The sequence below is a fragment of the Dasypus novemcinctus genome, chromosome 10, assembly GCF_030445035.2.
Source record: "Dasypus novemcinctus isolate mDasNov1 chromosome 10, mDasNov1.1.hap2, whole genome shotgun sequence".
In the NCBI taxonomy this organism is placed as follows: domain Eukaryota; kingdom Metazoa; phylum Chordata; class Mammalia; order Cingulata; family Dasypodidae; genus Dasypus; species Dasypus novemcinctus.
The window spans coordinates 100,464,483-100,487,511 of NC_080682.1; the positions used below are offsets into that span (position 1 = coordinate 100,464,483).

The window sequence follows — 23,029 nt, forward strand, 5'->3', positions numbered from 1 at the left end:
TAAGGTGAATCCACGGGATGATTTCAGCCATCTTAACTGCAGTGGGGGTGGATAAAATGACAAGATAGGGCCCTCGCCATTGAGGAGTTAGTGGAGCTGACTTTCAGTCCTTGACCCAGACTGCATTTCTTGGCTTGTACGGGTGTACAGAGCTGCTTAAGCTAATGGGGGCCCTTTCTTGGACCCAGCGATGCAGGTTATGTAGGGTTTTTCTTAAGCTTATCATCTGCTGAGCTATTGATAAGTTCTTTCTTTTTCTAAGATCCCCCTCTATACTTCTGATTAAGGGAGGAGGCCTCCCAAAGAGGATTTCATAAGGAGTTAGGCTTAGTTTTTGGCTTGGGTTGGCTCGAATTTGGAGGAGAGCACTTGGAAGTACTTGCACTCATGTTAGCCCAGTTTCTTGGTAAATTTTGGCAATATAAGTCTTTATTGTACGATTCATTCACTCTACCTTTCCTGAGCTCTGAGGATGGTAAGCGGTGTGCAGTTTCCATTGGATGCGCAGTGCCTTTGCAATCTTTTGAGTGATTTTAGAGACAAAGGCTGGTCCATTGTTAGAGCCAATTGAGAGCGGTAGCCCATAGCGAGGAATAATTTCCCTAAGAAGAACCTTGGCTACTTCTTCAGCTTTTTCTGTTCAAGTGGGGAAGGCTTCCATCCAGCCAGAAAACGTGCAAACAAGGACTAGGAGATATTTATAGCCTCCAGATTGTGGCATTTCAGTGAAATCAACTACTAGATCTTCGAGGGGCATACTACCAATTCTCTGGACCCCTGGGGCTGTTGTGGGCCCCTGGCGAGGGTTATTCTTTGCACATGTCACACGTCGTTGGCATACAGCATGGGTGATAGTGACTAGTCTTGGGATGTAAAAGAATTTTTCTAACACTTCCTTAAGATGAGTTTTTCCTAAGTGTGTGTTCTCATGGTAGTCTTGAACTACGGCTGCTGCTAATATTTGCGGCACAACTATTTTGTGATCAGGCAATGTCCACCATTCATTTTCCCTTTGTGTCCCGCACTTAGAGAGTATCCATTCTCTCTCAGCTTGAGTATATTGTGGCTCTCGGTGACTTAGAGGCTGCGGGGCAAGAACAGGCAGTGTATACTGGATGTTCTGATAATTAAGAGGTTGAGGAATGAGAGCAGCGGCCAGGTTTTCAGATAGGGATCCTTTCTGTGCCACTCTTTTTGCTTCAGCGTCTGCCCTCCGATTTTCCTGGGCAATGGGGCTGTGGCTGGTCTGGTGTCCCTTACAGTGCATTACAGCTACTTTGGCAGGCTCCCAAACTGCATTTAGTAGCTCTAGAATCTGTGTGCTGTATTTAATGCTCTTGCCTCCCGAGTTAATGAGTCCCTTTTGTTTATATAAGGCTCCATGCGCATGCAGGGTAAGAAAGGCATATTTGGAGTCTGTGTAGATGTTAACCTTGGCTCTGGCTGCAAGTTGCAAGGCTCGGGTGAGGGCAATGAGTTCCGCTTTTTGTGCTGATGTGTTATTTGGGAGGCGCTGTGCCTCTACTGTGGTCTCAGATGTTACTACAGCATATTTTGCTCGTTGATTGCTGCCCTGCATAAAGCTACTCCCATCTGTAAAAAACTCCATGTTAGGATTTGCTAATGGCTGGTCTTGAAGGTTTGGCCTGCTGGAATATACTTCTTGCAATGTTTCCAGGCAGTTATGGGCTGGAACCCCTGGCTCTACGGGTAGCAGGGTGGCTGGATTTAGGGTTTTTACAAGTTCCAGCTGGATGGATGGGTTTTCACATAATAGAGTCTGATATTTAACCAGGCGGCTGTTAGTAAGCCAATGTGTTTTTTTGGCTTCTAAGATTGTGACTACTGCATGTGGAACCCGGACAATAATAGGCTGCCCAAGAGTCAATTTTATAGCTTCTACTGTAAGCACGGCTGCAGCTGCTACAGCTTGCAAACATGAAGGCCATTCCTGGGCTACAGTGTCCAGTTGTTTAGATAAATACGCTACAGGTTTTTGCCAGGAACCGAGGTATTGAGTGAGTACTCCTACTGCTATGCTTTGGCGGTTGTGAACATAGAGGTAGAACGGCTTACTGAGGTCTGGAAGTCCGAGACTTGGTGCTTCCATTACAGCTTGTTTGAGAGCAGTGAAAGCATTTTTCTGTGGGCTTTCCTAGAGCAGGGGATCCCTATTTCCTCCCTTTGTGGCTTCATATAAAGGGCGCGTGAGAACCCCAAAATTGGGGATTCAATTGCGGCAGAATCCAGCTGCCCCAAGGAATTCTCGCAGCTTCCGGCGAGAATTGGGTTTAGGAAGACTACAGATTGCTTCCTTTCTCTCAAGTCCTAATTCACGGCGCCTCTGTGTTATTTTGTAACCTAGGTATTTGACTTGAGGTAGGCAGATTTGGGCCTTTTTCTTAGACACCCGATAGCCCTTCTGCTGTAGATGTTTTAAAAGAGCATGGGTTCCATTAGCACAGTCCTGATAGGTGGAACTTCCGAGAATGAGGTTATCTACATACTGGAGAAGAAAACAGTTATGGCTTTTTGCCTTAAAGGATTTGAGATCATTGGCCAGGGCTTGTCTAAAAATAGTGGGTGCATTTTTAAATCCCTGAGGCAATCGCGTCCATGTTAGCTGCTGCCTTTCACTTGAATTTGGATTTTTCCATGTAAAGGCAAAAATCGGCTGACTCCTTGGTGCTACCCTAATGCAGAAGAAAGCATCCTTAAGATCTAGGCATGAAAAATAGATTGCCGATGCTGGTATTAAGCTGAGCAGAGTATAAGGATTTGAAACTGCAGAATGAAGGGCTACTACTGCCAAATTAACTGCTCGTAAGTCCTGGACTGGGCGGTAATTTCCATCTGGCTTTTTAACTGGGAAGAGAGGGGTGTTCCACAGAGACTGGCACAGCTTTAATATGCCCTCACTCAGCAATCTCTGAATATGTAGCTGGACCCTTTCTTGCGCTTTGCGTGGAACTGGATACTGCCTTATGCTTATTGGACTGGCTGTAGGCTTTATTTCAATAATAACTGGAGGAATGTCATGTGCCATTCCCATCGGGTTCCCCTCTGCCCATACTTCAGGCACATCTTCAAAGGGGAGCTGTGTGGCCATGGATTGGCCAGTCTCACTGAGGCAAAATAGTCTCCATTCCTCCTGCAGAGGAAGGGTTAGCGCTACCTTCGGAGGGTCTTGTGGCCTCAAGATCAGTGTGGATTGCCCTGTGGCACTAAAGGTAATTTGAGCCTGTAGTTTTGACAGCAGGTTTCGACCCAGGAGGGGGACTGGGCACTCTGGAAGATAGAGGAATTTGTGAGTGACTTCCCTTCCCCCAATGTTGCAGGTCTTGGCTTGAAGGAAAGGCCGTTGGGCACTTTTGCTAGTTGCCCCTACGATAGTGGCTTGCCTTTTTGATAGAGGCCCAACTGGCTTGGTCATTACAGAATGTTGAGCCCCAGTGTCAACCATCATCTGTATGGTGCGGCCCCCAATTTGAACTCTGACTATAGGCTCCTCGGGGCCAAGGGAATAGGAGCCCGGTCTGTCCTAATAATCTCTATCAGAGTCCTTTATTCTTGCCAGCCCAATGATCTGATTTGCAGGTTTCTTCTCTGAACCTTTACGGTCCCAGCGTTTGGGTTGTGATACCTCACTGGCCTTTCTGGCTAATGCTTTGGCTGCAGAGGCGGCCGGGTCAAGTGGCCAGCTAGGACACTCTCGCTTCCAATGTCCATTGTGGGCTGCTATTTTGAGTTAGCAACCCAAGAGGACCGGACAGGCTTCCACAGCTTGGCGGTGAGCCCCTAGGCCAACGCGCGGGCCTAGGTTCTCCAGGTGTGGGGGACGCGCGGTAAAAACCACGGAGACAGCCTGTGAGAGTGAGCTAGTCCACTTTATTGCGGAAATACACTTGATTATATAAGGTCGGGTCAAGGGAGGGGTAGGAACGGGGGCGGATGGACTATGGGGCGGTAGTGGATAGGCGGAGCTGTGCAGGCAGCTATGAGGTAGGTGGTGAAGGATAGCAACGGCTGGAAAAGGGAGATAACAAAGGCTAGGAGGAGGGGTGAAGGGAGGCAGCAACAATTGCTCCTTTTGTTTTATAAAAAAAAGGCGTGAGAGAGTAGGGGGATGGGCTGTGGAGGGTGAGAGAAAAAGGGGGTAGAATTGACTGGCGATGGGCAAATGACATATCATTTGGCCAGAATGTATGCATAGCCCTTAGGGTCGGTGCGTGCCGGTGCTAGACGAAATATCTAACATGATGTTGCGCACGCTTTTTTTTGGGGTGGATAGCGCTGTGGCTGGCTTAACTGCGAAGGACTCTCAGACGTATAGCAATAAAGGGGGGCGGAGGGTGCACCCAAGCCCTTTACGCCGAGGGAAACAAACCCGTGCCGGCGGATAAGGTCAGGGAGTTTCACAGCAAGCAGCTTTACAGGCAGGAAGTACGGTGGGAAGGGGGGCGAGGACAAGGGCGGGATTGAGGAGCGAGATCAGAGGTAGCAAGACGGTGGTAATGGATTTGAACAAACGAGGAAAATACACTGTCAGCGTGATCTTTGGCAAGACGAATGATTCGTCGAATGGCCCAAGGACCAACGGTGAGACCTAGGATGATGAGCAGAACTGGGGTTAGTAACGGGAGGAGATAAGGGAGGAGGGGCTGCAGGAAGCCCCAGGAACCAGCACTTTGGGCTCGTTCAAGTCGGCGTTGGTTGAGACCTTTTTCAAGTTCTTTTAAGCTGGAGTCTACTAAACTGGTATAATTGGCATAGATGCAGCATTCTTCTCCCAGAGCTGCACATAGGCCACCTTCTTTGAGGAGGAGGAGGTCAAGGCCTCGGCGGTTCTGCAGGACAACTTCTGAAAGGGAATTGAGGGAGTCTCTAAGATACTTGACTGCATCTCGGAGGTAGATGATATCAGAGTCTACTGCTTGTCTAAGGTTTTGGAGGGCGGAGGCTTGTGTGGCTAGGGCTGCAACACCAGTGGCGGCTCCAGCTGTAGCTAGGAGGGAAGTGACAGTGAGTACAGCAGTAATAGGTTCGCGTTTGTGGAGGTAAATAGCTTCTTGAGTGTGATCAAAGGCTTCAAAGAAATGTAGAGGAGTGTGATAGATGACTCGGGGCGTGAGGAGGATGAGAACACACGTTTCTTTGGTTTTGTTAAGTGTGGCAACAGATAAGCATGGAGTAAGTCCGGTGGAAGAGCAGAGCCATTGGGTGGTGTTTAGGGGAACTAAGTATTTGGCAGAGACGTCTGGGGAGGTATAGTTGGTACAGACAGTAAGGCTAGGAGTGTGGGAAGAACGGGGGTGAATGCATAAACCTTTGGAAGAGATGTGCGTAAAAGTGAGTGGGACATGAGTAGACTGATTCCAATTGCAGGAAGAGGGGGAATCGTCGGTGGAGGAAGTAAAGAGTGGTGAAGGGATAGCAAGTGGATCATATAGGGGGAGGCTGGGGGAAAGACATAACCAGCAAGAGCGAGTGAGGTTGGGGTGGGAGGCATTGAGAGAGGAATAGGAGGTGTTTAGGAGTTTGAAGTAGGGACTAGAGGGGATGAGAGGATGTGGTTGAATACCTGGAGCCGGGGGGGGGGGGAGTGGGGTTTGTAGAAGGGACGACGGCGGCCGAGGTGGAAGAGATTTTGAGGGGAGTAGATGAGGACGGAAGAAGGTGAACAGTGGGTGAGGGAGGAGGGTTAAGGAGGTGATTGGGACCAATAGCAGAGGGTGGGGTGGAGACAACACGCTTTTGGATTTCAAACAAAGCGCCACGATCATAGTCGCTCATATACAACCGGAGTCCATAGGGGCGAGCGGCCAGCCATGTATCGTCGTTTGGGTTTTTTACTGTCAGCCAAATGAAGTCCCAATGGGAATTGTTGGCTACTTGGAGAGAGAGATACGGGTCTCTGTTGGGGGCACCGGACCATCCATGGGCCATGGTCACACATCCCCAAGAGGGGCAGTAGAAGTGTGATGGGTCATGACAACCTCGAGCACTAGCAGGACAGATGTAAAAACCAGACACAGGGTTGAATTGAGGGCCAAGGAGACGGTTGTTTCGAGAAAGCAGGTATGCTGTATTCCCGCCTCGACAGGATGAGGAGGAGTGGTGGCCTACTTTCGCTTTTCTGATGTTGCTTACTTGGCATTCGGGACGGAAGGAAATTCCAGCAAGAGGGCAGATGTGTGTGAGAAAGGAGGGAGTGACACTAGTAACATTATAAGCGAGAATGCGTTTTTCCGGGAATGTCTGCAAGGTCCAGTTGAATGGCTGATGGGATGAGGAGCTTTGGGCAGAGGAGGCTAGAGACAACATGAGAATGAGGAGATGGATGAGGTAGGGGAGGGTAGGGGAACAGGAGGCGGGGGTGTGAACAGAGCGGGCCTGTCGGAGGAGCTGGAGAACTTGGCGCTCGATGGGGTCATCATCTTCAAGGGAAAGACGGCTTAGGCGGCGGGCAAGGAAGCGTTGTCGACGTCGTTCGCGGCGAGAAGGAGCTGGTGTGGTTCTCACGGACGGTGGTGTTGGAGAGGTAGGCTCGAGTGAATTTACTTGGGGGCGCATGGTGGTCATGGGAGGAGGGCGACGAGGGAGGTGAAAACGCCAATTAGAAGTAGAAAGGTGACAGCAAGGAGAAAGCGTTGGCGGAGGTTCCAATCTGCTGGGGCTGTAGCTGTGAGACAGACAGCTGAAAAGATTGTTAAAAAAATGAAGACTATAAAAAAGAAGTATAAAAGTGGGTGAGGGTGCGAGGGGAGTGGGAAAAGCATCTGCACTGAGAGTTCTTCTCTGATAAGTTGTAAGGCACGTTTCGGTGGAGGTCAGGCACTTGTCAGCAGCAGGTTGTAGAGGCGGCAATAAGGCTCTTCTTGTAAATCTTTTGGGGAATCTGTAAAGACAAAGAAAGGAGAAGAGAGCCCTCATAGGGGAGGGACAATCAGTAGAAGGAAACTCGGAGAGAGCACTTATCTAATATAAACATTTCAGGGAGGGGCTGGTTGGTGCTGGATTTGAGCGAATGGGGCGACATCTGGGCCTCCGCAGTCAATGTTGTCTCTTACGGAGGGCGCAGTGTACTCATCATTCAGTGGAACTTTGGGGTCGGTGGCAGGCCTGATGTAACGTCCAGGGACCCAGAGCGGTTGTGGCTCGGAGTCTGGGAAGACACAAGCAAAGCCTCTCCCCTGTGCTAGCAAGGGGGCTGGATCTTGCCAAAGGTTTGTGGCGGGGTCTTTCCAATGAACAAGAGGAACTTGCGAAGGTTGCCACATGGGTCCCCAATGTTTGTGAGTTGGGGAGAGTCCTTTGTTATCGAAGGTCAGGAGATTGTGATGGATAAGGCAAGCAGTAATGACATCGGCAGGGGCTTTATGGGGAGAGGAAGTTTTTTCTTTTTGAATGAGTAGCTTGAGCTGTTGGTGAGTACGCTCAATAATTCCTTGCCCTTGCGGGTTGTAGGGGATGCCGAAATGATGTGTGATGTGGTACATCTGCACAAAGCTGGCAAAGGTGGCACTGCGATAGGCTGGTCCATTGTCGGTTTTGAGATCCCAGGGAATTCCCATGAATAGAATGGCTTGCCGAAGCGCTTTGATGCAATGTTTGGCACTCTCTCCTGTGAGGGGCACGGCATAGCATAGGTGCGAGAAGGTATCAACTGCAACATGAAGATATTTAAGGCGCCCAAAAGCACTAACATGGGTGACGTCTAGCTGCCAGTGGGAGTTAGGCCGCAGGCCGCGGGGATTAGCTCCGCGGGGCTGCAAGGGTCCAAGGGGTAGCAAAGGTGCGCATGTTCGGCAGGAACGCACAAGATGTTTGCATGTTTCGATGGGGAGGTCTGGAAAGAGCCTCTGGATAGATCGCGCAGAGAAGTGGAATTGAGAGTGTAAAAGTTTGGCTTGGTTGACGAAGTCTCCTAGTCTTGTTTTGTCAATGGAATCTTCTCGAATGGCAGCTGGGTATACATGGCGGCCGGACGCTAAGGCGTCAGCAAGGGCATTTCCTTGAGTTAGTGGTCCTGGCAGGCCAGAGTGACTTCTGATATGAGCGATGAACCAGGGTTGTTGCCTTTCTTCAAGCAGTCGCTGTACAAAGGCGAGTGCTTGGTCTATAGATGAGTCGCTGGGTAGAAAGGTAGCAAGTGGGAGGCTGCGACATACCTGTAAGGTGTACAAGCTGTCTGTAAAGATGTTGAGAGGCTGGTCTGGGTAAAGATTGAGGACTGCAGCGACAGCTAAAAGTTCACCCACTTGAACAGAAAGGTGATTGGCAAACATTACCTGTCATGGCTCAAGCCTTCCTGGCGCATATATGACAGCAGCGAAGGCCCTTTTTGAGGCATCAGTGAAAGCAGTGATGGCGAAGGGAATTGGCTTTCTTGCGGGCAGCGGACGGAACAGGTTGAAAAATGCTAATTGAGATACACCTTGCAACAGTGGATGATGAGGATAGTGGTTGTCGAAGGAGCCACGAAAGAACTCTATCAGGCTCTGCATTTGAGCATTATTCATGATAAGGGAAGTAACTTCTCTTGCATCAAAGGGCCAAACAATGGTGTGTGGCGGGACGCCGTACGTTTGTATGGAAAGAAGTACTAAGTCAGTGGCTAATGTGATCCAAGCCCTTGTAAATGGGCAGATTTTTGGGAGTTTACTTTTTGACGTGTGTAGAAAAAGAAGAGGACCATCTTGCCATAGGAGACCCGTTGGGGTGACTGGTGTTGGCAAAACTAAGGCAAGGATTGGGAGATCGGGAGAGAATCGCTCTAGGCGGCATTGCTGGAGTGCAGCATTTACTTGTTGGATGGATTCTTTGGCAGCTGGGGTGATGGTGATGGGGCAAACGACTGCAGCGGATGGACTGCATTTAGTCTGCAGGAGCTCAAAAAGGGGTTGCATTTGTGCTGTTGTGATGGGGAGTGCTGATCGAAGCCAATCGATCTGTCCGCACAGCCGTTGGAGCTCAGTCAGCGTCATGTGATCAGAAACATGGATTTGCGGGCTGGTGGGCCGAATATATTGATGAAAATGAAAACCTAAGAACTGGAAAGGTGGCTGGGGGTTAACTTTGTCAGGTTGCACTGTTAATCCAAGACTTGAGAGGTTCGTCATAACTGCAGAGAGTAGATCATTGAGAAGTGTGTTAGAACTTGCTGCTAAAAGAAGGTCATCCATATAGTGGACGATGTATGTGTGCTCTGGATGGAACTTAGAGCGTAGCGGCTCAATGGCATGATTGACATAGAGCTGACATATAGTTGGACTGTTCCGCATGCCTTGTGGTAATACTCGCCATTGGAATCGGAGTGCTGCTCCTTGATTGTTGGTACGCGGGACTGTAAATGCAAATCGTGGACAATCTCGCGGGTGAAGGGGAATGGAGAAAAAGCAATCTTTGATGTCAATAGTGGCAGCATAAAAATGCTGGGGGACTGCAGTGGGATGCGGGCAACCAGGCTGGGGTGACCCCATTGGCTTAATATGCTTGTTAATTTCTCGAAGGTCGTGGAGGAGGCGAAACTTGCTTGTGTTCTTTTTGTTGATGACAAAAACTGGCGAGTTATAGGGACTGGTAGACGGCTCAATATGCCCTGCCTGTAGTTGCTCTTCAACGAGGGCAGAGAGAGCTTGTAGTTTGTGAGTTGGCAAGGGCCACTGCTCGACCCAGATGGGCTCCTCTGTGTCCCATTCCAGAGGGATAGGGTCAGGTTTTGAAACAGGAGCAGTGGCCCCTATAAGGGGGGGGGGGGGCGGCGCAGCTAAGAAGGCTTCTGTGGTGATTCGAGCTTTTAGCTGGCTGAGTACATCTCTTCCCCACAGGATGGTTTGGACTGAAGAGAGGACGAGTGGACGAATTTGACCTTCGTTACCTTCTCGGTCGCTCCAGTGCAGAGGCTGAGATGTTTTCCAAGAAGTAGCAGCTCCTGTGGCGCCGATGACTTGAGGGCCAGTTTCGAGGGGCCAGTGATTAAAAGCGGCGATTTCGAAGGGAATACAAGAGATTTCGGCACCTGAGTCTAAGAGTCCGTCAAGCCATTGTCCCTCTATTTTAAGTTCTAGTGAAGGTTTTCAGTGACGTTTGATAGGCATGGTCCACATTAGGGTTTTGGAGCTTTGTGGAGCTGCCAAGCTGGAAGTTTAAAGGCTGAGAAAAACGTTGCGCTGAGCGGCAGTCGCAGGCCCAGTGATACCCTTTACCACAGCGCGGGCATGGCGTGGGGGGGCCTCTTGGTCTGTGCAGTGCTACGGCAGGGCGGGGAGCTGCCGGTTGAGGGCACTCGCGAACAAAATGACCGGGCTGACCGCATCGAAAGCAGGCAGAAGTGGAGGCAGATGAGACAGCCATGGCGGAAGCGAAGGCAGCAGTAAGTGCTTTAGTCTGTGGGTCAATGTCTCGACAAGCTAGGACCCATTCGTGCATCGGCTTGTCGCGGATAGGAAGGATGACAGCTCGGAAGGGTGCGAGGCACCCATCGAGAATAAGTTCTTTTGCTAACGCAAACTGAGCATCTTCGTTAGTAATTTTACGTTGGCATGCTTCGATAACGCGGGCAACAAATGCCGGAAAGGTTTCTTGCGAGTCCTGAAGCATTTGCGTGAACTTGGTGGATTGTTTGGTGGAAATCAAAGAAAATGACCGCTGAATGAGAACTTTCACTCGGTGCCAAAACCCTGGGTCTATGTCTCCATAGGAACGAGGGTCAGCATAGTTGTTAACCCCTGTGTAGGCATCAGCTGGATCTTGGACACCTGCTCGAACATTTTCCACTACTTGTTGATCAACAGCCACTTGATAGTGAGCATGCCATTCAAGGAACTGGCCTGGCTGAAGGATGGAATGAGCTAGAGAAATCCAATCATAAGGAAGAACAAGCTGAACCCCTAACTCTTCTATTAGTTGTTGAGCATATGGGCTATCAATGCCATCTTCTTTAACGGCTTTGCGAAGAGTTTTAACTTCTTCTGCTATGAAGGGAAGCCAAGTCTGAGGGCGTTGCTGCGTGGGCAGCGGGTTGAGCGGGTATAGCTGGGGGGCAGGAGAATGCACTTCACTAGAAGCAGGTGGGGGGCTGCTGCCATACGGTGGTGGCGAGGGATGAACAGCAGCGGGGAACAGATGAGAGAATGATGGCTTAGCAGCGTCAAGGCGGCAACAAGCTGGCGGCGGGATATTTTTGGGTGCTTGACAAGATGGCAGAGCGGCTACATCATTTCCGGGCGCCTGCCAAGATGGCGGTGTAGTTACGTCATTTCCGGGCGCCGGCCAAGATGGCGGCGAAGTCGCGTCATTTCCGGGCGCCGGCCAAGAAGGCGGCGAAGTCGCGTCATTTCCGGGCGCCGGCCAAGATGGCGGCTGCATTATTTCCAGGGCAGGGCCGGAAGATGACGGGACAGGGAGGGGCAGGTAAAGGTGAGAGGAAGCGCCTTTGTTCCCGCCAGCGGGCTCGGATATAGGTGAAGAAGAAGCCGGAAGTGCACCATTTTGGGCAGAGGTGGAAGAAGAGGGAGAAAGTCCGCTATTTTGAGGAGCTACTGAAGCGGCTTCTGCGGGTCGTGGGGAGCGCGGGCGGGGAGGTTCGCGCTCGAGAGCGGCGGCGAGCTGGTCAGACAGAGAATTTGTGTCGCCAGGATCATCGGGCTCATAGTCATTGGGTTGCTTAACCGATTTGTCTCGGATGGCTTCTGACGGCGCACCAAGGAGACAGGCGCGTATGGCTACTAGAGCAGGCAGCAGGCCGGGCGGAAAAGACCGCTTTTCATGCTCTATGGCGGAGGTGACTCGATCTATGAGTCGAGAGTATGTGTCTGGGCTCCAGAGCTGGCAGGTGGCGAGCCACAGATTAAAAGGGAGTAGCAGGTCCCAGTATTTTTGGAGCTGTTTCAGGGAAACGCGGACTCCATTGGTATCAAGCAGGGCGGCTAAAAGCCGAACCTGAGGGGTATGGTGTGAGGAGAGAGAGGCGCCCATAGTGGGAGAAGAAAAGACGGTGATGGGGTCCCTACCTGGAGAGCTGAAATGGTCGCCTGTAGACAGCAGCAGCAGCAGCAGAGAGGGGCCGGAGGGCGGTGGAAGGAAAGGATCCCAGACAAGCCCCCAGCTGTGGGCTGCTATTTTGAGTTAGCAACCCAAGAGGACCGGACGGGCTTCCACAGCTCGGCGGTGAGCTCCTAGGCCAACGCGCGGGCCTAGGTTCTCCAGGTGTGGGGGACGCGTGGTAAAAACCACGGAGACAGCCTGTGAGAGTGAGCTAGTCCACTTTATTGCGGAAATACACTTGATTATATAAGGTCGGGTCAAGGGAGGGGTAGGAACGGGGGCGGATGGACTATGGGGCGGTAGTGGATAGGCGGAGCTGTGCAGGCAGCTATGAGGTAGGCGGTGAAGAATAGCAATGGCTGGAAAAGGGAGATAACAAAGGCTAGGAGGAGGGGTGAAGGGAGGCAGCAACAGTCCATCCTCTTTGCAGTATGCACACTGATTTCGCCTTAGACGTGGGCCTTTCCCTCTCCTTGGGGCTGGGGCTTGCCAAGTTACCTTCCTTGTTATAGGAATGGACTTTTTCACTATGGCTGCGGCCAGAAAATTTGCCTTTTTCCTCATCTTCCTAATTTCCTCCCTTTTTGTTTCTTCATCATGGTTGACATAAACCTTAGTAGCTATTTCCATGAGTTGAGAGATATTCATTCCAGCAAACCCATCTAATTTCTGCAGCTTTCTCTGAATGTCAGCCTGTGACTGAGCAATAAATGCTGCATTTACTATTGTTTGGCTCTCAGGAGCATCTGGGTTAAAGGGCGTGTATACACGGGATGCCTCACATAGTCTCTCATAGAATTGAGCAGGACTCTCATTTAGAGCCTGTAGAATTTGACTGGTCTTTGCCATATTCACTGCTTTGCGGCTCCTTGCTTTGAATCCTTCAATTAATGCCCTATGGAATGTCTCTAGTCGGTTGAGCTCGACAGCGCTATTTGGATCCCACAGGGGGTCCTCTTCTGGGAACTGCAAGCGGGCATATTGATCACTGTCCAAAGTTCCCTCAGGTGGGTGCTCTCTAAGCCAGGCTAGCGCTCCCTGTGTGACCCGCATTCTCTCCTCAAAGTTCAATAAAGTTATTATAAGTTGTTTACAATCAGCCCAGGTGGGTCTGTGGGTTTGTATGATGGACTGGAAAAGGTCTGTCATGGCCTGAGGCTTCTCTGAAAATGGTGGGGTGTGGCTTTTCCAGTTAAAGAGATCTGTTGTTGTAAAGGGCTGATAGATAAATGTCCGGCTTCCTCCCTGAACTTGGCCATTTGCATCGTAAAAGATTGGGGCCCGGGTTTCACCGAGCAGGAACTGGAAAGCAGCCTTTTTCCCTGCTCCCTCTGCCCTCGGGGCTCCCTGTGGTTTGAGCTGTAATCTCTTAGCGTCTCCTCTCTGACTGACGGGTAGCACTGCAGCGGCGTTGCCAGAGGCAACCAGCTGTAAAAGCAGCTGGTTTGCATTTTTCCTTGCTGAAGGTGCCAAAGACCGCTGCGGAGACGGTAAAAGCTGCTGTGGGGATGGTGTAGGGCTCTCGGGTGCAGATGGCGATAAAGGCAACTGCGGGGATAGTATAGGTGCCCTCTCTGATGGTGACAAAAGCAGAGGCGGGGATGGTGAGGATATCGCACTTCCCTGTGCGGATGACAACTGTGGGTCACTGCTTAGGGAGACTAGCTCATTTTCATTCCTTAGTACTGCTGGGGCGGGAGTCATCGCATAAGGCGGTGGAAATTCAAATTTATTTGGCCCTTTCAAAACGGGCGGATTAGCACTGGACTTGGGACGCACTTTCTTAGTGCCCTTTGCACGGTGATTGTTTGGTTTGGTCCCTGGGATGGCACGCCCATGCCGAAAGTTGGCCATTTTAACTCACAAAGCATCCTAAGCTTTCCTGGCTGAAACCTTATGCTGAACATCTCTCCCTGGAATGCACGGGGGAAGTTTTCTAGCATACATCCTAACGGGGTTTTACTGTGTGTGTTTCCTATTTCCACCCTGTGCCGGCGGTGTACAACAGTCACTTAAGCCTTTTGCTTCATTCGTCTCTGGCCGCGTCCCTCGCGGGAACTTTCAGGCACCTCTTAACCTTAGCAGATCGGTATAAGCCCCCGATATGGAAGAGGGTCCCTTTGCAGGGACCCCCCAGACCGCCCTTGATCGTATGAGGTCGCCATGGAATTGCGGATCGGGACTCCGCCCTCGCGCCGCAGAAGCAATTTTTCGCATCTCACTCAGTCGCCACAAGCACATGCACACAACCACCCCCCTTTCCTTTCCTTGGACCTGGAGAGGAGATGGCTTTCTCCTGTATTCTCAGGAGTACTAGGGCCTCCTCTATGAGAGTTGATCAGACTCTCTCCTAATTTCAGAATTAGGCCTTCCTGCACTATGCCCCCGGGGGTCTTACCAATCTGACGTGTGGAGCTCCTTGCTTCGTTCTCAGGGTCTCTCAAACCTCCCGGTGTTTCCGGCTCCTTCGGAAGGGCTCCAGCAAAAACCGCAACCTCTTTCTGGACTCAAATGGGGTGTCCAGGGGCGCCTAGGGCTGGGCTTTGCCCGGGCCCTCCTGGCCTCCCTGGAGACGTCCGGTAGGGGCAAACAACTGTTGCCGCCTCTGACCTTTTCAGCACCTCCTGCCTGGCTCGCCAGAAATGTAGTGGAGAAATTCGGATAGGCGCGGTTTCGAAGGACAGGACACGAGAATACCGAGAAGGAAGTTGGTTTATTTCGACCGGCCGGGCTTGGCGGACTCTTGTCCTAATAAAAACCGAGCCCCAAACAGCCTTTTACAGACCCTTTTATACAGAGGATATAGGATTAGTAAGACTAACAGTGATGGTAAACAGACTTTTGGTTAGGTTCTTCAGATCTTAGTATCAGATAGGTTATTTCCTCCCGGTGAGTTACATATTCTCTACATTTAAGCCAGTTTGGATTAGCATATCTTCCACATCGTTTGGAGGCAGCCCTGAATACACACTCAGTTTCACATCCCTTTTGAACATTCAAAGACTGTAGGGCCTATATTACTTATTTGACCATCTTGGAGACTAGGTACTCTTGGAAATAATTTTGTTTTTAATGCACAGGCTATATCAACATGAGCCACTTAATCACCCCCATCATTCAAACTTCCCTTCAATCAGCTTTAAAAATCCCTATTAACACCTGCTCTAACTCTCTCCAATCCCTCCAAACCTTTCTCTCTCTACATAGATGCCAGAAAATGATATGCCCTAGGAATCTTAACACAGCCATACGGCCCTGATAACCGAATCATTACCTACTCCTCCAAACAGCTAGATCCCATAACTCTAGGCTGGTCCACCTGCCTCAAAGTCCTTGCTGCTGCTTCTCTCCTAGTCCAAGAAAGTTTTAAACTATCCCCAATAAATCATCTCAATGTTTTTTCCTACATTCTCTATCTCCTCTTTTAACTTACAAAGCTACTGCATCAATCTCCACTATCCATCTTCAAACCTTTCATGTAACTCTTCTACAAAATCCTGGCATCTTTTTACACCATTGTCCTCCTCTCAATTCTGCCACCTTTCTCCCCATTAATCCCAACCCATCTCCAGAAACATTAGACACCTATCACACTCATAATTGTAGTGATGTGCTTGATCTCCTCGTTAAACCTCTTCTCAATATTTCAGATACTCCTCTTCCTAATCCTGCTCACACATGGTTTATTGATGCCAGCTCCACTAAACTTAACTCAGGCCGGATATGCTATTGTTACCTTGACTGACACCATTGAATCCAGTCCCCTCCCACCCGGCACAACCCCACAAAAAGCTGAGCTTATAGCTCTCATCAGAGCACAAGTCAGAGGCAAAGGGCAAGCCCTAAACATCTACACTCACTCCAAATATTCATACCACATCCTACACGCACATGCCTCCATCTGGCGGGAGAGAGGGTTCCTACCTTCTAACGGATCCTCTGTTTTAAATAAAGATCTCATCTTACAATTACTCAACACAGCATCACTTCCAACTCAAGCTGCTATAATTCACTACAGAGGGCACCAAAAATCAAATTCCCCATATCTATTGGCAACAATCAAGCCAATGCTGAAGCCAGAGCACAGGCTACCAAACCCTACTTAAGTGCACAAACCACTATCATACACATTCTCCTAGCACTCCCATATCCTGCTCCCCCTTATACACCTGAAGAAACCTTGAAGCTTCCCCTTATTGGAGCAAAACAAATTGAAGGATGGTTTATGAAAGGTGGAAAAATCCTTTTACCTGAATTGCAAAACCATGACATTTCTTTACACAATCAATACCTTGTAGGACACAAACCACTCTCATTACTCCTATCTAATTCTCTACATTGTCCTGAGCTCTCAAAACTCCTTAGCCACTTTGAAGTCATGTATGGATGCCCCTTCATCTTCACTAACATTTCCTTTCAGCCATCAGATTTTGAAAGTAACCTGTTTGGCTTAACCCAAATGTGAACGCTCCTCCATCAGCTAACTGATTCTAGGCTTCCTGCACCAGAACCCTCTGCTCCCTCCCTCCCTATTCATCCAGGTGACTGGTATACTTAAAAACCTTACAGTGTAAACCCTTAACCCCAAAATGGATGGGTCCTTTTCTTGTTCTTCTAACCACTCCCACTGCAGCAAAACTTTTAAACTTTCCATCATGGATACACTTTTCCAGATTGAAACCTGCCCCACCACCTCCTGAGAAAGCAAAACATCAGATCCTGAAACTGCAGACAGGTACAACCCTGAAACTTCAAATAAGTACACCTGTGAACCTCTTAGAAACCTACAACTGAGACTCATGAAACACAGAGGTGACAAAACTCCCAAAACAAACTTCTCACAACACCAACCCAATGATGCACAAAGCCAACACCCTTTGTAATATTCTTTCCACACACTTAACTTTGTCATCCGCTCTACCCTTTCTATTGAACAATACCTCAACATCCTTCAAGACCTGTGGTTACAAGGAGATCTTTCTGATTTTTACCCTGAAGAAATCCTCTTCTTCTCTTTTGTCACCCTCTTCCTTTTCTTTACTGATATAGTCCCTCTACAGTGAATGACCTATATTTTACCCTTCTACTCCTCTTTGTTCTAACCTCTCAAAAAACCCCTTATCATCCCCTTACAAACACCATCCAAACCATAGCAACTGCAATTAACCACTCCGATTGTTGGATATGCCTTGAACATACCCACACTGAAACTATATCCTTACTCATGTTTCCTTTAAGTCCAGAAACTCTCCTATGTATCCACCCACAATACACTGGTTTTGGAGGCCAATGGGTTACAAACTCCCCACCTCCTCAAGTTTACCAGAATATGAAGATACACTTATCTTCCGTCAGGCTTTAAACATCTCTCATTTAGGAGAAAATTCAAATTCTATTGGTATGGTCACAGTCCTAATGGACAGACTTGTTTTATGCTTTAAATACATCTCCACACAACACTATGCAACTAATTTAGAACATATACCCACTACATCTTATGATCATACTCTACTCTTAACACTACCACACTGCACTGGCAGGCAGATTTTAAAATGCCAAACAAGCATCTTAATTCAACTCTATTTTGGAATGACTCAACATCAATCAAACACTACCTACACAAATATGCAGTAAAAATTATAGTGAAAACGTACTGTGCTTCAATAGCTCTTAAATCAAACTGAGTTATGGAGTAGGAACATAATCAGGACAATTATGCAATTTAACCAGGTTAAAACCTGCAAAAAAAAACCAAAAAAATTCTTCACTTTTCTTTTCTGAAATCTTCTCTGTCAAACTAACCTAACTTATAATACTTCCAAACCCCACTACTCTCCTTCATGTGTTAATGTAGTATAGAGTGAGACCCAAATATTCAGCACTCCCAATCACTCACATTCCTATTTTATTCCCTCAGGCCCCTCAATGGCACTAACACTTGCAGGCACAGGTTTCTATTTTCTGTGTAGTAATACTGCATATTTAACACTCCCTACCATATGGATGGGTATTTAACACTACCTACCATATGGACAGGAACTTGCACTATAGTATCTATTATTCCTAATGTCACCATCCTAAAAGCCCAAAAAATAGCCTCTTTTGGACAGATACCCATTCTTGGTTCCTTTCTTGAAACTTTGCTTCAACCTCAAAAATGACAAGAATGAGGGAATAGACATTTCTTAGGAAACCCAGAATTTGAATATCATGCTCATGACAATCCAATCTTAGAAAAATCTGGCATAGGACACACTATCTTCCACAGCCTATTTTGGTTTGCAGGAATCCCACTGTTAGAGCAATCAATTTTAAACATTTCTCTCCAACTGCAACTATCCTGGAATGTAACCATACAGGCCACAGACAGTCAGCAGTTAGAAATAAATAGTCTAGTTTCAGTTGTCTTGCAAAATAGAAGAACATTGGATGTTCTCACAGCAGCCATGAGAGGCACCTGTGCAATCATAAATGAAACTTGTTGTATTTACATTAACAGAACTGGTCAGGTAGAAGAAAATTTTAAAGTCCTGAATGAAAACAGGAATCATTCAGAAAGACTGAGATAATAACTACGGAAATTAGTTATGGCCATCCTCATTCCTTTCTTGTGTTTATTCACCCTTAAAATCAACTCTTTTACCCATTATAACACCACTGTTAATACTATTGCTGCTGCTTCTTTTTGGTCCTTGTCTCTTACAGCTTCTTTTCCAATTCATACAGCGAATTGTACAGTCAATAACCCAGGAATACATAAACAGCATCTTTCTGCTGCATGAACAACAATATCAACCCCTGCAAGACCTGAAACCACAGCCCACTGTACAGGATGGAAGGGAACTTCTTTTCTCTACCCCTTGACAGCAGGAATTAGCCAGACCAAACCAACACTCCAAATCCCCTTACCCTACCATCCTGCCCAGTACCTTGTACCCCAATACTCAGGTCCCCCTATATGCATATAAAATCAAAGAGTTAGGAAGTTAGAGGTTTGCAATAATTAACAAGCTGTAGCTCAGTTTCCCCTGATATGCACTGGAGATAAGCTAACCCCATCCCCCACAAGCCTACATGCCTAGGGGCACAGCACTTCCCCACAGGTTAAAGAAACCACAGAGAGATGGGAGTAAAGGGAAATGGAAACCTTCCCTACCTACATATCAGAGGGAGATAAAATTCCTACAGAACAAAGAAACATCTGCTCCTGCAGCATTCCAAGAAACCATAACTCCCTAACCCACTATCTTCTAGTCACTATCAGTAAAAATTTTCACCTCTAGGGCTTTCTATTTGCCCCTGTACTTCACTCAGACCCTAAACCCCCTCCCATCAACTATCATTTCCCTGCCTAGGAAAGTTCTGTATAAATACAAGTTCCCCCTTTCCAAAGGGGGTGAGGGGGGTCTGAGGTCTGTTTTTCAGAACCCCTCTGTTGGGAGAGTTTCTCAATAAATTCTTTGCTTATGATCAATCAGTCTCCATGTCCCAGTAAGCACCATATTTTCTCCAACATGTAACATTCCTGAAATGACAAAATTATAAATATTAATGGTTGACAGGGACTAAAAAGGGAATGCTGATAGGGACAGAAAAGAAGTAGCATGACTATGAAAGGCATGCATGTTGGATCCTTGCAGGGATGGAAATGTTCTGTATCTTGACCGGATCAATGTCAATATCTTAAGTATGATATTGTACTATACTTTTGATAAATTGGGGACAACTGAGTAAGGGTACAGGGAATTTCTCTGTATCATCTCTTAAAATTACAAGTGAATGTACAACTATCTTAAAATAAAAATGATTGTCAGGCATCTGTGAACTGGGTAGGCAAAGACGGCAGAGTGGTCTCAGTCTTCCTCAGTTCCTTGTTTTTCTGTAATGTCTTTCATTCTGCCTGGCATCCCTGGATCCAGAACCTTGCTGGTTGAATTTTTCCAGAAAACACTCTGTATTTTGCAAAAGTGGAAGGGACAGCGCGGAGAGGGGATCTATAACTCTTCATTATGAAATCATCCTGTTTCGAATCCTACTCTTCACTCTTGCATTTATCAACTCAAACTTTTGGTTCTTTGAAAGGATTTGTAGCATAACCTATCTCTACAAGAATTCAGTCTTTTGTTTATGCAAAATTACATAGCACTTTTCCTCATTTTAATTCATCAGCCATAGTATTGTTTGCACTCTTTATATCCCATCTTGTTCTTCTGAGTTAATAACTTAGCTAATCTAAAACCTTAGATGGTCTTTTTCTACCATTTTACACTCACTAATGTTGATAAGGATGCATGGACATCTCACCATGTTTAACTAGACATTCCCATTAAATTTTGTTACTATCGATTTGATAACCTGTTACGAAAAAATTCAAAAGCCCTCAAAGTAGAGAGAGGAAACTATGACTCTCTATGTATCTATATTCAGCTTTCATCATCATCTGCTCTTAAACCTGTAAATGCACACACTTCCAGTCACAGAGTTCCCCAACCAGTCCCCAATATATTGAAGTCAGTCTAGGCCAATGTGTCACCATATATTTAAAAATTAAAAGATAGCCAAAATATTATAATGACACACTCAAGTATTAATGACAAAAAAATTTCAAGTAATAGTCACATTTTTTAAATTATCCCATAAAAGTATTTTTGTATATTTGTTTGTTCAGTTTTTATAGTTGGTTTGCTCAAAACAAGATCCTAGCAAAGCTCACACATTGCATTCGGTTGATATGAGACAAGTACCTTTTAATCTCTGGCTACCCCCTCTTCTTTTATTTCCTTGCAATTAATTTGAGGGAAAGAAAGAATTTTTGTTTTGTCAAGTTTTCCTCAATCTGGATTTTTCTGATTGCATTGTAAAACAATAACTGCTTCTGAGCATATATCTAGGTTTACTTATTCATTAAAGTTTATTTACAGGTAAATAATAAATACTTTGATATAAAGATTCAGGTTTTCTTTTCTTTTTTCAGATAAACATCATTTAATTATTTATTTCAATATTTTCTGTTTTTCTTTGTTATTGTACTTATTTCAAGAATACTTGCTATCTTTAGAATTCCTTATTTATTCAGCATATCTATTATACTCCAATTGCCCTTGTCAGTTTTTTAAATTAAAGTTTGTTTGATTATTCTCAACCTGCTCTCCATATCACTGAATCTTACAAGCAGTATTGGTCCTTCGTTATAAGACTGTTTTAAATTTTATAACGGCTTTTATTATTTTCCTTATGTTATTTCCTTTGGTCTAATTTTTGCTTTTCATTTTTCTTCTTCATTAACGATTCATTTTACAGTCTAATGTAAATTTTAATTTGGTTTCTGTTCTGCTTAATCGTCTTAAGATTTTAGAAAATGCTTTATACAACATGTACCTTTCAGTACTAATGACTTATCTTAAAAAATATTTTACATCATGTTAGCTTGTTAGATATCTTTCAATTTTTACAAAATATGTGTGTACAAATTCTATGGTGTAGCTTCTCTGTTACTCATCCTTGAATGTGGTGAGTTCTGTCAGGGTTGGATATTTGTTCAAAAACAGCATATGTGAGAGAGGGAATGGATGATGACTGAACTTACACAATGCATGTCAATTAATATGAGAGCTGGTGATTTCCCAATCATTGTCTTTTCTCCTATTTTTCTGCTCAGTTTGAAGAGGTCCCATTGTTCTGGAGACCTCATCTACCTTCCAAGATGCTCCCTTCCCAGGCCTATGCCAACATTTCCTTCTTCCAGCCACCTGCTTTCCTGATGATTGGCATCCCAGGGATGGAGGTCGTTCATGGCTGGATCTCCATTCCCTTCTCCTCTACGTACTCTGCGGCCATCACCGGAAACTACCTGACCCTCCTGGCTGTGAGAAAGACTCCCAGGCTACACCAGCCCATGTACTACTTCCTATCCATGTTGGCCCTGACTTACGTGGGCCTCACCTTGTTCACACTACCCACCACCCTGGCTGTGCTCTGGTTTGATCACAGGCTTATCAGCTTCAATGCCTGCCTCATCCAGATGTTCTTCCTCCACTTCTTTTCTGTGGTAGAGTCTTCAGTGCTCCTGGCCATGTCGTTTGATCACTTTGTGGCCATCTCCAACCCTCTGCGCTATGCTGCTGTCCTCACAAATAATGTCATCATCAAGATTGGGCTGGCCATTGTGGCTCTAGCCACCGTGTCCCTCTTCCCAGTACCCTTCTTGCTTAAGCGGCTGAACTTTTGCCCTAACAAGACCCTCCTGTCCCACTCTTTCTGTTTCCATGCTGATGTCATGAAACGGGCTTGTGCTGACATTACTGTCAACATCATTTATGGACTCTATGCGGTTCTCTCCACAGTAGGTGTAGACTCCCTGCTTATTGTCCTATCCTATACTCTCATCCTTCACACAGTGATGGGACTGGCCTCTCCCCAGGAGCACCTCCGGGCCCTCAACTCCTGTGTTTCTCATATCTTAGCTGTGCTGGTTTTCTACATCCCTGTCATAGGTGTGTCCATGATCCACTGCTTTGGGAGACACCTGCCTCACATTGTCCATACCCTGGTTGCCTATGTGTACTTGGTGATACCCCCTGTGCTCAACTCCATCATATACAGTATCAAGTCCAAGCCCATCAGGGAGGCCATGATGAGGGTTCTGAAGAGAAAGGGCCAAGGATGATGTCACCAAGAAACAACCACAGCACCTGAGGGGATCATTTTGCCAAAGAGACTTATTTTATACTCAGCAAGCCCTTATCCAGATCCCTGACCCAGGCACATTGTCAAGAGTATGACAAGCAATTGGATATCTTCAGATAGATGGGGAAAAACAGTCAGAATTCCCTCATCAACTCCTTAACTTCAGATGTTTTTTTTCAGTAAACATGTGCAAGGACCTGTACTGAGCACTAGAGATTCTAAAGTGAACTAGGCATAGTCTCTTCCTTCCATTGGAAAACAGTCTTGTAAATGCACAACTATAGTAAAGGGTACT

The 23,029-nt window shown here is 46.9% G+C and overlaps 1 protein-coding gene across 1 annotated transcript; it reads left to right on the plus strand.

The window, feature by feature from the left end:
* The first annotated feature begins 21,751 nt into the window (after positions 1 to 21,751).
* On the plus strand, positions 21,752 to 22,714 carry LOC101435135 (olfactory receptor 51I2-like). Its single transcript, XM_004473192.2, has one exon. It carries the CDS (start codon positions 21,752 to 21,754, stop codon positions 22,712 to 22,714), a length of 963 nt encoding a protein of 320 aa, XP_004473249.2.
* The last annotated feature ends 315 nt before the right edge of the window (positions 22,715 to 23,029 follow it).